The 13,429-nt window shown below is 38.6% G+C and overlaps 1 protein-coding gene across 3 annotated transcripts in view; it reads left to right on the top strand.

Annotated features, from left to right (window-relative positions):
* MPP7 (MAGUK p55 scaffold protein 7) overlaps positions 1-13,429 on the top strand; it is a 261,766-nt gene that overhangs the window by 244,357 nt on the left and 3,980 nt on the right. For all 3 annotated transcript variants that reach the window (XM_068539180.1, XM_068539161.1, XM_068539171.1), the window contains exon 14: positions 12,631-12,724. In XM_068539180.1, coding sequence (XP_068395281.1) covers positions 12,631-12,724 — 94 coding nt within the window. The remainder of the gene's footprint in view (positions 1-12,630; positions 12,725-13,429) is intronic.

The raw sequence follows: 13,429 nt of genomic DNA on the forward strand, positions 1-13,429 counted from the left end.
TTACACGGGTGTATTTGATGTGTGAAAATTCATCAGGCTTACATGGGAATGTCTCTGTATATTATACTTCAGGTTTTTAAACATAAAAGAGAAACACTTGGTAGTTAATTGTTGTTTTAGTTAATTTCCTGGTTTTGATATGTACTATAGTTATGGAAGGTGTTACCCTTGGAAGAAGCTGAGTGATGGTTACATGAGGCCTTTATGTGCTATTTTTGCAACTTATTGTGAATCTATGATTATTTCAATTTAAAAACACTTTTTAAAGGGATGCTAAATGAGGTAAATGCTATTTCTTTCGTGCTGAAATGGATGAACAAACTATATGTTCTTTTAAAATGATCCATACAGCCATATTAAACATGCCAGGTTGCTTTTAAAGAAAGTGGTCAGAGCCCCTGATTTCTGCCTAACAATGCTTCTTTGTGGGAAAGTTCATCCTTGATAAGCAGCATCAACATTCTTTTAAGGCCACAGTTTATCATAACAAGTCTATATGGCTATTAACTTAGTCTTTCAAAAGGCTTTTTCAGTAAATTAAAATAGTTAACAAAGCGTATTAGAGTGGATATCAAATGCTTGATGGGTTCCAGAGTGTTTGTAGCCTGGAATTTGGGCGCTCTGTCAGCCAGCCACACCCGTTAATCACTCTCTGTGGTTTCTCATGAAGGTGTATGTTACAGTTACGCGTTGTCGGAGGTTTCAAAGTCCTGATGCTCTAGAGCGCTTCTTTGTAGATAGGATATCTCTGTTGAGATTTCTAAAAATATATATGTATATTGCAAGTCAGGGGACCAGTTAAAACTTTTTTTTTCTTCTTCTCTCACCGTGGTGGTTATTCTGGGGTTTTGTTGGGAGCGCAGGAAGACAGTGGAGTTCGTCTCATGTTTGTTTGATGTTTCTCTTAAACGATAAACACGGCACTTAAACAGTGAATCATGGCGAGGTGGTGGCCTGTGGTGTGGTTTGGTGCCCATCTTTGCCTTCTAATTCCTTCTCATAAGAGTTTTCTGACCCCTGATTCAGGATGGCTCACGTTAATGAGCGTATGAGATTCCTACGGTGCCTCATTACAATTAGGCAGTAAAATTCTTCACCAGTAAAACCACATCAGACCTGGATAGTTCAGGTTGATCATGATAAGCAATTTGGTTGTAGATGTGTGTTACCTTATAACTGTGTTTAGCGGTGTCATAAATGTCTTATTCACTTGATTTGAGTCTAATAATATTTTTAACCCTCCCAAGGGGATTTCATGTGTCCGTGCAGTAATCCTTAAACTGTGTGTTCCAGATTTTCAGTGTTCTGCCATTAAAATTGAATAGTTTTATTCAACCTTTTCTCAGTTCATGAGAGACAGATTACTGCACACAAAATCCCCGGTTTTGATTGTCAACAATACATTTTTCTTAAGCCTACTATTTGCTAAAGGAATACCAGCAACAACAATAACAAATAATAAATGAATATCAGCCCTAAGCTCCGAAGTAGGGTCTCATACTAATCTTAATATCTTTTATATTCTTGGATGCGTATTATGTTATATACACTTTAATAGAGTCTGTTTTTCTGCTGTGAAATTCATTCTCAGCTTTTATGGTAGACTTAAATTTATCAGTATTCCGTGCTGTTCAGCAAAGTGAGTGACCTTCCGTAAAGGACAGCACCACCTCTTGATGCCCCTCCAGCAGCTCTGAGCGTTGTGTTAAAACACGCTTGTTAACTAAATAGAAGGGAATTTAAATTTTGAATGTAATTTAAACTAATTTGGTTTTATAAATCTATTCCTTTTTGTGTTCGGTTACTTTTTTCCCACTTCCCTTATTTTTCCTTTTATAACATTATTGAGATATAATTAAATAAACTGCACATATTTAAAATGTACAATTAGATCACCTATATACACACACACGAAATCATCACCACAGTCAACATAATGAAATTTCCATTTCAGAAAACGTCCCTGGGCCCTTTGTCATCCATCCTTCCACCCCTGTCCCCAGGCAACCACTGATCTGCATTCTGTCACTGTGAGATTAGTTTGAATCATCTAGCATTTTTTATGAATAGAATTATACAGTATGTTCCTCCATTCTTTTCTTTTTTCACCTGGCTTATTTCACTCACCGTGATGAGTTTGAGATTCACCCATGTTGTTTCATAGATCAATAATTCATCCCTTTGAATTGCCGAGTAGTCTGCTGCATGGAAATACCACAGTTTGTCTATCCATCCAGTCACCTGTTCATGGATACTTGGGGGTGTTTCCCCGCATTTTTGACTATTACAAGTAAACCTACTATGAGCATTGTATTCAAGTCTTTTGATGGACATATTGATTCGTTTCTCCTGGGTAAATAAGTAGAAGTAGAATGGCTGAGTCATATGGTAACTGTACGTTCAATTTTTTAAGAAACTGTTTTCCAAAGTGGTTATGCCCTTTTACAACTGACTAGCAGTGTATATAAGATCCAGTTGCTCCACGTCCTTGTCAACACTTGGTATAGTCAGTCTTAAATTTTTGTCAGTGCAACGTGTGTAGTGATGTCTCATTGTACTTCAATTTGCATTTAACTCGTGACTGTGATGTTATCATTTGGGTTGTGATTGACTTTTGAGAGTTCTTTGTATATTCTGCAAGTGTTCTTTATCTGATAAATGGGTTACAGATGTTTTCTTCCAGTCTGTGTGGCTTGCCTTTTCAGTTCTTAATGGTGTTGTTCAAAAAGCAAAAGTTTTTAATTTTGACAAAGTCTAAATTATCACATATTTTCTTTTATGTTTTGTGCTTTTTGTGTTCTCTCTAAAAATTCTTTACTATCTCTAGGTCACAAAGAGATCCTCCTGTTCTTCCTACAAGTTTTATAGCTTTAGGTTTTACATTTGGGTCTTGATCCATTTCAAGTTATTTTGTTGTGTTATTGTTTAGCAGACTTGCCCTGTTCCTGACCTCAGGAGAAATTCAGTCCATTACCATTAAGTGTGATGTTGACTCATTGATGCCCTTTGTTTGCCAAGACCTTTTATCACAGATGGGTGTTGAATTTTTTTCTAATGCTTTTCCTGCATATATTGAAATGATTGTGTCTTATCTTTCATTCTGTTAATAGGGTGAATTCCATTGACTTTCAAATGTTAAGCCAACCTTTCTTATGATCTGGAATCTTTATATATATATACACACATAGAATTTGACTTGCTAAAATTGGTAAGGAGTTTCGTGCCTACATACGATGCATATTTGTCTATAATCTTATTTTCTAATGTGTTAGATTTTGCTATTATGATTGTACTAATATCATAAAATGAATTAAGCAGTGATTCCTCCTCCTACCTGCAAAAAAATGTTTATGTAAGATTAGTGTTATTTCATCCTTGAATGATTGACAGGCATCATCTGTCATCTAGGCCTGAAGCTTTCTTTTGGGGAAGGTTATAAAAAATAAATTTGATTTATGTAATAGATGCAGGGATATTTAGATTTTTTTTGTCTCCTCTTATTTCAATTCTGATTCATTGTATTTTTCAAGAAATTTGTCCATTTCATCTAAATTATGAAATATGTTGGCATTAAATAGAACATAATATTCTCTTATCCTTTTTAATATCCATAGGCTCTGTGGTAATAACCCCTTTCTCATTCTTTACATAGGTGATTTTCTCTTTTTTTCTTGATCAGTGTAATTAGATTTTAAAATTTTGTTTGTTTTTCTTTATTGTCTTTTTTTTTCTATTTTGTTAATTTTTTTTCTGTTAAAATTATATTTTTTTGTCTTTCAGTTTTATTGAGATATAACTGATATTATAACACTGCATAAATTTAAGGTGTACAGCATAAGGTCTTCACTTACATATATTGCACAGTGATCACCAACATAAGTTGAGTTAATGAATCATCTCATATAGATACCAAAGAAAAAAAAGACAGAAAAGTTTTTTTCCTTGTGATGAGAAATTTTAGGATCCATTCTCTTAGCAACTTTCAAACATACAATGCATCAATGTTAACTATAATCATCATGGTGTACATTACATGTCCAATACTTATTTATCTTATTACTGGAAGTTTGTCCCTTTTGACCACCTTCATCCTGCCCCCCTACCTACCTCCAAACCCTCCCACCACTTCTGATAATCACAAGTCTGATATCTTTTTCTTTTTTTTTTAACATCTTTATTGGAATATAATTGCACTACAATGGTGTGTTAGTTTCTGCTGTATAACAAACTGAATCAGCTATATGTATACATATATCCCCATATCCCCTCCCTCTTGAGCCTCCCTCCCACCCTGCCTATCCCACCCCTCTAGGTGGTCGCAAAGCACCGAGCTGATCTCCCTGTGCTATGTGGCTACTTCCCACTAGCTATCTATTTTACATTTGGTAGTGTATATATGTCCATGCCACTCTCTCACTTCACCCCAGCTTACCCTTCCTCCTCCCCATGTCCTCAAGTCCATTCTCTATGTCTGCATCTTTATTCCTGTCCTGCCCCTAGGTTTGTCAGAACCATTTTTTTTTTTTTTTTTTTTTAGATTCCATATATGTGTTAGGATACAGTATTTGTTTTTCTCTTTCTGACTTACTTCACTCTGTATGACAGACTCTTAACTCCATCCACCTCACTACCAGTAACTCAATTTCGTTTCTTTTTATGGCTGAGTAATATTCCATTGTATATCTGTGCCACATCTTCTTTATCCATTCATCTGTCGGTGGACGCTTAGGTTGATTCCTAATGTCCTGGCTATTGTAAATAGAGCTGCAATGAACATTGTGGTACATGTTTCTTTTTGAATTATGGTTTTCTCAAGGTATATACCCAGTAGTGGGATTGCTGGGTCATATGGTAATTCTATCTTTAGTTTTTTAAGGAACCTCCATACTGTTCTCCATAGTGGCTGTATCAATTTACATTCCCACCAACAATGCAAGAGGGTTCCCTTTTCTCCACACCCTCTCCAGCATTTATTGTTTGTAGATTTTTTTGATGATGGCCATTCTGACCGGTGTGAGGTGATACCTCATTGTAGTTTTGATTTGCATTTCTCTAATGATTAGTGATGTTGAGCATCCTTTCATGTGTTTGTTGGCAATCTGTATATCTTCTTTGGAGAAATGTCTATTTAGGTTTTCTGCCCATTTTTGGATTAGGTTGTTTGTTTCTTTGATATTGAGCTGCATGAGCTGCTTGTATATTTTGGAGATTAATCCCTTGTCACTTGCTTCATTTGCAAATATTTTCTCCCATTCTGAGGGTTATCTTTTCGTCTTGTTTATGGTTTCCTTTGCTGTGCAAAAGCTTTTAAGTTTCATTAGGTCCCATTTGTTTTTATTTCCATTTCTCTAGAAAGTGGGTCAAAAAGGATCTTGCTGTGATTTATGTCATAGAGTGTTCTGCCTATGTTTTCCTCTAAGAGTTTTATAGTGTCTGGCTTACATTTAGGTCTTTAATCCATTTTGAGTTTATTTTTATGTATGGTGTTAGAGAGTGCTCTAATTTCGTTCTTTTACATGTAGCTGTCCAGTTTTCTCAGCACCACTTATTGAAGAGGCTGTCTTTTCTACGTTACATTCTTGCCTCCTTTATCAAAGATAGGGTGACCATATGTGCATGAGTTTATCTCTGGGCTTTCTGTCCTGTTCCATTGACATATATTTCTGTTTTTATGCCAGTACCATACTGTCTTGATTACTGTAGCTTTGTGGTATAGTCTGAAGTCCAGGAACCTGATTCCTCCAGCTCTGTTTTTCTTCCTCAAGATTGCTTTGGCTATTCAGGGTATTTTGTGTTTCCATACAAATTGTGAAATTTTTTGTTCTAGTTCAGTGAAAAATGCCAGTGGTAGTTTGATAGGGATTGCATTGAATCTGTAGATTGCTTTGGGTAGTATAGTTATTTTCACGATATTGATTCTTCCAATTCAAGAACATGGTATATCTCTCCATCTATTTGTATCATCTTTAATTTCTTTCATCAGTGTCTTATAATTTTCTGCATACAGGTCTTTTGTCTCCTTAGGTAGGTTTATTCCTAGGTGTTTTATTCTTTTTGTTGCAATGGTAAATGGGAGTGTTTTCTTAATTTCACTTTCAGATTTTTCATCATTAGTGTATAGGAATGCAAGAGATTTCTGTGCATTAATTTTGTATCCTGCTACTTTACCAAATTCATTGATTAGCTCTAGTAGTCTTCTGGTAGCATCTTTAGGATTCTCTATGTATAGTGTCATGTCATCCGCAAACAGTGACAGCTTTACTTCTTCTTTTCCAATCTGGATCCCTTTTATTTCTTTCTCTTCTCTGATTGCTGTGTCTAAAACTTCCAAAACTATGTTGAATAATAGTGGTGAGAGTGGGCAACCTTGTCTTGTTCCTGATCTTAGTGGAAATGGTTTCAGTGTTTCACCATTGAGGATGATGTCGGCTGTGGGTTTGTCATACATGGCCTTTATTATGTTGAGGAAAGTTCCCTCTATGCCTACTTTCTAGAGGATTTTTATCATAAATGGGTGTTGAATTTTGTCAAAAGCTTTCTCTGCATCTATTGAGATGATCATATGGTTTTTCTCCTCCAGTTTGTTAATATGGTGTATCACGTTGATTGATTTGCGTATATTGAAGAATCCTTGCATTCCTGGGATAAACCCCACTTGATCGTAGTGTATGATCCTTTTAATGTGCTGTTGGATCCTGTTTGCTAGTATTTTGTTGAGGATTTTTGCATCTATGTTCATCAGTGATATTGCCCTGTAGTTTTCTTTCTTTGTGACATCTTTGTCTGGTTTTGGTATCAGGGTGATGGTGGCCTCGTAGAATGAGTTTGGGAGTGTTCCTCCCTCTGCTATATTTTGGAAGAGTTTGAGAAGGATAGGTGTTATCTCTTATCTAAATGTTTGATAGAATTCGCCTGTGAAGCCATCTGGTCCTGGGCTTTTGTTTGTTGGAAGATTTTTAATCACAGTTTCAATTTCAGTGCTTGTGATTGATCTCTTCATATTTTCTATTTCTTCCTGGTTCAGTCTCGGAAGGTTGTGCATTTCTAAGAATTTGTCCATTTCCTCCAGGATGTCCGTTTTATTGGCATATGGTTGCTTATAGTAATCTCTCATGATCCTTTGTATTTCTGCAGTGTCAGTTGTTGCTTCTCCTTTTTCATTTCTATTGATTTGAGTCTTCTCCCTTTTTTCTTGGTAAGTCTGGCTAATGGTTTATCAATTTTGTTTATCTTCTTAAAGAACCAGCTTTTAGTTTTATTGATCTTTGCTATCGTTTCCTTCATTTCTTTTTCATTTATTTCTGATCTGATCTTTATGATTTCTTTCCTTCTGCTAACTTTGGGGTTTTTTTGTTCTCCTTTCTCTAATTGCTTTAGGTGTAAGGTTAAGTTGTTTATTTGAGATGTTTCTTGTTTCTTAAGGTAGGCTTGTATAGCTATAAACTTCCCTCTTATAACTGCTTTTGCTGCATCCCATAGGTTTTGGGTCGTTGTGTTTTAATTGTCATTTGTTTCTAGGTATTTTTTTATTTCTTCTTTGATTTCTCCAGTGATCTCTTGGTTATTAAGTAGTGCGTTGTTTAGCCTCCATGTGCTTGTATTTCTTTCAGATTTTTTCCTGTAATTGACATCTAGTCTCATAGCATTGTGGTCAGAAAAGATGTTCGATATGATTTCAATTTTCTTAAATTTACCAAGGCTTGATTTGTGACCCAAGATATGATCTATCTTGGAGAATGTTCCATGAGCACTTGAGAAGAATGTTTATTCTGTTGTCTTTGGATGGAATGTCCTTTAAATATCAATTAAGCCCATCTTGTTTAATGTATCATTTAAAGCTTGTGTTTCCTTATTTATTTTCATTTTGGATGATCTGTCCGTTGGTGAAAGTGGTGTGTTAAAGTTCCCTACTATGATTGTGTTACTGTCGATTTCCCCTTTTATGGCTGTTAGTATTTGCCTTATGTATTGAGGTGTTCCTATGTTGGGTGCATAAATATTTACAATTGTTATATCTTCTTATTGGATTGATCCCTTGATCATTATGTAGTGTCCTTCTTTGTCTCTTGTAATAGTCTTTGCTTTAAAGTCCATTTTGTCTGATATGAGAATTGCTACTCCAGCTTTCTTTTGCTTTCCATTTGCATGGAATATCTTTTTCCATCCCCTCAATTTCAGTCTGTATGTGTCCCTGGGTCTGAAGTGGGTCTCTTGTAGACAGCATATATACGGGTCTTGTTTTTGTATCCATTCATCCAGTCTATGTCTTTTGGTTGGGGCATTTAATCCATTTACATTTAAGGTAATTATCAATATGTATGTTCCTATTCCAATTTTCTTAATTGTTTTGGGTTTGTTATTGTAGGTCTTTTCCTTCTCCTGTGATTCCTGCTTAGAGAAGTTCCATTAGCATTTGTTGTAGAGCTGGTTTGGTGGTGCTGAATTCTCTTAGCTTTTGCTTGTCTGTAAAGCTTTTAATTTCTACGTCAAATCTGAATGAGATCCTTGCTGGGTAGAGTAATCTTGGTTGTAGGTTTTTCTCTTTCATCACTTTAAATATGTCCTGCCACTCCCTTCTGGCTTGCAGAGTTTCTGCTGAAAGATCAGCTGTTAACCTTATGGGGATTCCCTTATGTGTTCCTTGTTGTTTTTCCCTTGCTGCTTTTAATATTTGTTCTTTGTATTTTGTTTTTGATAGTTTGATTAATATGTGTCTTGGCGTGTTTCTCCTTGGATTTATCCTGTATAGGACTCTCTGTGCTTCCTGGACTTGATTAACTATTTCCTTTCCCATATTAGGGAAGTTTTCAACTATAATCTCTTCAAATATTTTCTCAGTCCCTTTCTTTTTCTCTTCTTCTTCTGGGACCCCTATAATTCGAATGTTGGTGCGTTTAATGTTGTCCCAGAGGTCTCTGAGACTGTCCTCAAATCTTTTCATTCTTTTTTCTTTATTCTGCTCTGTGGTAGTTATTTCCACTATTTTATCTTCCAGGTCACTTATCCGTTCTTCTGCCTCAGTTATTCTGCTATTGATCCCTTCTAGAGAATTTTAAATTTCTTTTATTGTGTTGTTCATCTCTGTTTGTTTGCTCTTTAGTTCTTCTAGGTCCTTGTTAAACGTTTCTTGTATTTTCTCCATTCTATTTCCAAGATACTGGATCATCTTTACTCTTATTATTCTGAATTCTTTTTCAGGTAGACTGCCTATTTCCTCTTCATTTGTTAGGTCTGGTGGGTTTTTGCCCTGCTCCTTCATCTGCTGTGTGTTTCTCTGTCTTCTCACTTTGCTTAACTTACTGTGTTTGGGGTCTCCTTTTCGCAGGCTGCAGGTTCATAGTTTCCATTGTTTTTGGTTTCCCAGTGGCTAAGGTTGGTTCAGTGAGTTGTGTAGGATTCCTGGTGGAGGGGACTAGTGCCTGTATTCTGGTGGATGAGTCTGGATCTTGTCTTTCTCGTGGGCAGGACCGCGTCCCGTGGTGTGTTTTGGGGTGTCTGTGACCTTATTATGATTTTAGGCAGCCTCTCTGCTAATGGATGGGGCTGTGTTCCTGTCTTGCTAGTTGTTTGGCATAGAGTGTCCTGCACTGTAGCTTGCTGTTCGTTGAGTGGAGCTGGGTCTTGGCATTGAGATGGAGGTCTCTGGGAGATTTTCACTGTTTGATATTACGTGGAGCTGGGAGGTCTCTTGTGGACCAGTGTCCTGAGCTTGGCTCTCCCACCTCAGACGCACAGCCCTGATGCCTGGCTGGAGCACCAAGAGCCTGTCCTCCACACGGCTCAGAATAAAAGGGAGAAAAAAAAGAAAGAAGAAGATAAAATAAAATAAAGTTATGAAAATAAGAAATTATTAAGAAAAAAAAATTTTTTAAGTTAAAAAAAAAAATGGACAGAACCCTAGGACAAATGGTAAAAGCAAAGCTGTACAGACAAATCTCACACAGAAGCATACACATACACACTCACAAAAAGAGGAAAAGGGGAAAAATTAATATATCCTGCTCCGAAAGTCCACCTCCTGAATTTGGGATGATTCGTTGTCTATTCAGGTATTCAACAGATGCAGGCACATCAAGTTGTTTGTGGAGCTTTAATCCGCTGCTCCTGAGGCTGCAGGGAGAGTTTCCCTTTCTCTTCTTTGTTCGCACAGCTCCCGGGGTTCAGCTTTGGATGTGGCCCCGCCTCTGCGTGTAGGTCGCCTGAGGGCGTCTGTTCTTCGCTCACACAGGACGGGGTTCAAGGAGCAGCTGCTTCGGGGGCTCTGGCTCACTCAGGCCGGGGGAGGGAGGGGTACGGAGGAGGCGGGGCGAGCCTGCGGCGGCAGAGGCGTCGTGACGTTGCAGCAGCGTGAAGCGCGCCGTGCGTTCTCCCGGGGAAGTTGTCCCCGGATCACGGGAGCCTGGCTGTGGCGGGCTGCACCGGCTCCCGGGAGGGGCGGTGTGGAGAGTGACGTGTGCTCGCACACAGGCTGCTTGGTGGCGGCAGCAGCAGCCTTAGCGTCTCAGGCCCGTCTCTGGGGTCCGCGCTGTTAGCCGCGGCTCGCGCCCGTCTCTGGAGTTCGTTTAGGCTGCGCTCTGAATCCCCTCTCCTCGCGCACCGCTAAACAAAGAGGCAAAAAAACGTCTCTTGCCTCTTCGGCAGCTGCAGACTTTTTCCCGGACTCCCTCCCGGCTAGCACCGAAGCCCGAGCCGCAGCTCCCAGCCCCCGCCCGCCCCGGCGGGTGAGCAGACAAGCCTCTCGGGCTGGTGAGTGCTGGTCGGCACCGATCCTCCATGCGGGAATCTCTCCGCTTTGCCCTCCGCACCCCTGTGGCTGTGCTCTCCTCCGCGGCTCCGAAGCTTCCCCCCTCTGCCATCCGCAGTCTCTGCCCACGAAGGGGCTCCTAGTGTGTGGAAACCTGTCCTCCTTCACAGCTCCCTCCAGAGGTGCAGGTCCCGTTCCTATTCTTTTGTCTCTGTTATTTCTTTTTTCTTTTGCCCTACCCAGGTACGTGGGGAGTTTCTTGCCTTTTGGGAGGTCTGACGTCTTCTGCCAGCGTTCAGTGGGTGTTCTGTAGGGGTTGTTCCACGTGTAGATATATTTCTAACGTATCTGTGGAGAGGAAGGTGATCTCCGCGTCTTACTCTTCCGCCATCTTGAAGCTCCTCCTTTTCTCGGTTCTTTTCTGTTGAATGATAGAACACTGCATCCCGGATATTACGAACGCAACGTTCTGTTGACCCCAGGTCCTGTTAATAATATTCTGGAGAACGGTGATGTTTTATTTTAGCAAGTAACCGACTAGTTTATGTTTAGACTGTAAGTTTTACCTCATTTTCTGCAAGTTATGGTTTAAATCTCGCTTAAGTTCTGTAAACTTTTGCTGTGTTGGTTTGGGTCTCCCCTGTCATGTGTAGTTCAGGGATTAGTTTGCAACTTGTGTGCATAGTGCAGATCTCAGCTCAGCTTCTCTAAGCCTTCTCTCCATTGGTTTCGGTGTGTTCTGTACTTCCACTACTCACGGATTAGGCTGAGACTTGTGTATGCTAATCTTAATTCGCTTCTTAAAACTTTGCTATGCTGGTTTGCGTCTGGGCTGCATGTGTACAGCTTAGGGGTTATTCTTAGGCTAGTGTTGGTTTGTGCACAGAATTAGAGTATTCCCTTCTCCAGCTCTCTCCCTTCCTGGATTCCCTGCACACTCTTCAGCTCACAGGGGCGTTTTTTTCCTGGTCCTTTTCACCAGAAAGTCAGGGCTTCTCTTGGAATTTAGACACACATTCCTCCATGCTGCTCTGTGAATGAGCCCACCCCCTAGGGCAAAGCTAAAAGGAAATAAAAGTTAAACCCTTCCCCAGGGCGGTTGACTCTCTTCCACAGTCTACCTGCTTTTTTTATTTTCGAAGTGCTCAAAACAAAAATAGATGTTTTGGGTCCAGAGGTTTTAGTTGTAATCAGCAGGAAGGATGGACTGTAGTCAGTTTTTCACATGCCATATCAGCGCTGCAGTTCCTGAGGGTTTTGTTTTTAAAGTTAACACTGTATTTTCTGCTCCATTATATAATTCAGTAGCAAATAATTAGGCAAAATTGCTGAAAGTTTAGACGTTCACTTGTATTTCAAGAAGATGTTTATGATTTTGCAAAGGAGGAATGAATAGCACATAGAAGTCTGACTTTGATTGGGAGAACAAAGCATTGATGGCATACACCATGTGCCCTGTGCAGACAATCGTAAAATAATTTTAGAGTTTACCTTTCAACCTAGTGGGCAGTAGACTTGCTTACAATGAATAAAGAATCAATAAATGACGATAATAAGCATATTATTTGCAAAAGAAAGGAGTTTTTCCTCAAGGGTTGAAATACCATTTTTGTTTAATTAACATATTAAAGCCCCTTCAGAATAATTAATAGCATACACATAATGCAATTTAATTTTGAATCCATCTTCAAATCAATATAACTTTAATATCAGTGGAAAGACTGAATTACTGGGATTCCTATGTTTTATTAGCTAATTTGCTTTTTAAGTTTTAAAATCTTGTTTAAGAAAAGTCCTTTAATCAAATATATGATCATTTCTTTTTTAGTATTTTCCTTAGGGTGGCTGATGCAGACTTTTCTGAACTCTTTTTAATTAAATCACAGACACCACCAGACCAAGAAGAAGCCAGGAGAGTGATGGTGTTGAATATGTCTTCATTTCCAAGCATTTGTTTGAGACCGATGTACAAAATAACAAGTATGTGGACTTCTTTTAGAATCTTTGTGGAACTGTTGTTTTTAAACATGTGCCCATATGTCTAGTTGTAGACAACTGAGGGCTCCCTTCCATCTGAAATGAATTTTCATTTTTATAATAATATTTGAAACTGATAAAAAGATAATTCAGTTCGTGGTTATTACCCATCTTTGCCTTTAATTTTTTAATAACCTAGAGCTGTTGTGTATCTGGTAAATTGAATGTGTCGGGATTATTTTGCTAGTGTATTATTGTGAGATCGTCCTACCCCAGTAATTGAATCTTAACATAGAATTTAGATAGAACTTTATTTTAGTAACTAATAACTGTGTAATAGATCCCTAGTTCCAGTCTTTTCCACGTACCTCCCTCTCTCTCATTGGCTCTTCAAAAAACCGAAATAATGTTAATCATCTTGCTTGTACCATATCCTCTAGCAAGCGCTAGGTCTCCTAGCCCCCAGTTTTCCATTTGCTGAAGCATGGATATTTTAGGGTATCAGGGAGCAATGTGTGTTCTAATGCGGGATTGTGGGATTTTATTGAGACATCGAAATGCTTTTTTCGTGTTGACACGTTCTCAGCTGTCCTGCTCGCGTTAGCCACCGGCCGGTCCTCCTCGAGTTCTAAAGCTGAGCTTGGTTGTTCTTTCGTGTGCAGTGAAATTTCAGTAGTTTTTATTGTTTGGCTTATTCACTGTTTTATT

This window comes from Eschrichtius robustus, chromosome 1, assembly GCF_028021215.1.
Source record: "Eschrichtius robustus isolate mEscRob2 chromosome 1, mEscRob2.pri, whole genome shotgun sequence".
In the NCBI taxonomy this organism is placed as follows: domain Eukaryota; kingdom Metazoa; phylum Chordata; class Mammalia; order Artiodactyla; family Eschrichtiidae; genus Eschrichtius; species Eschrichtius robustus.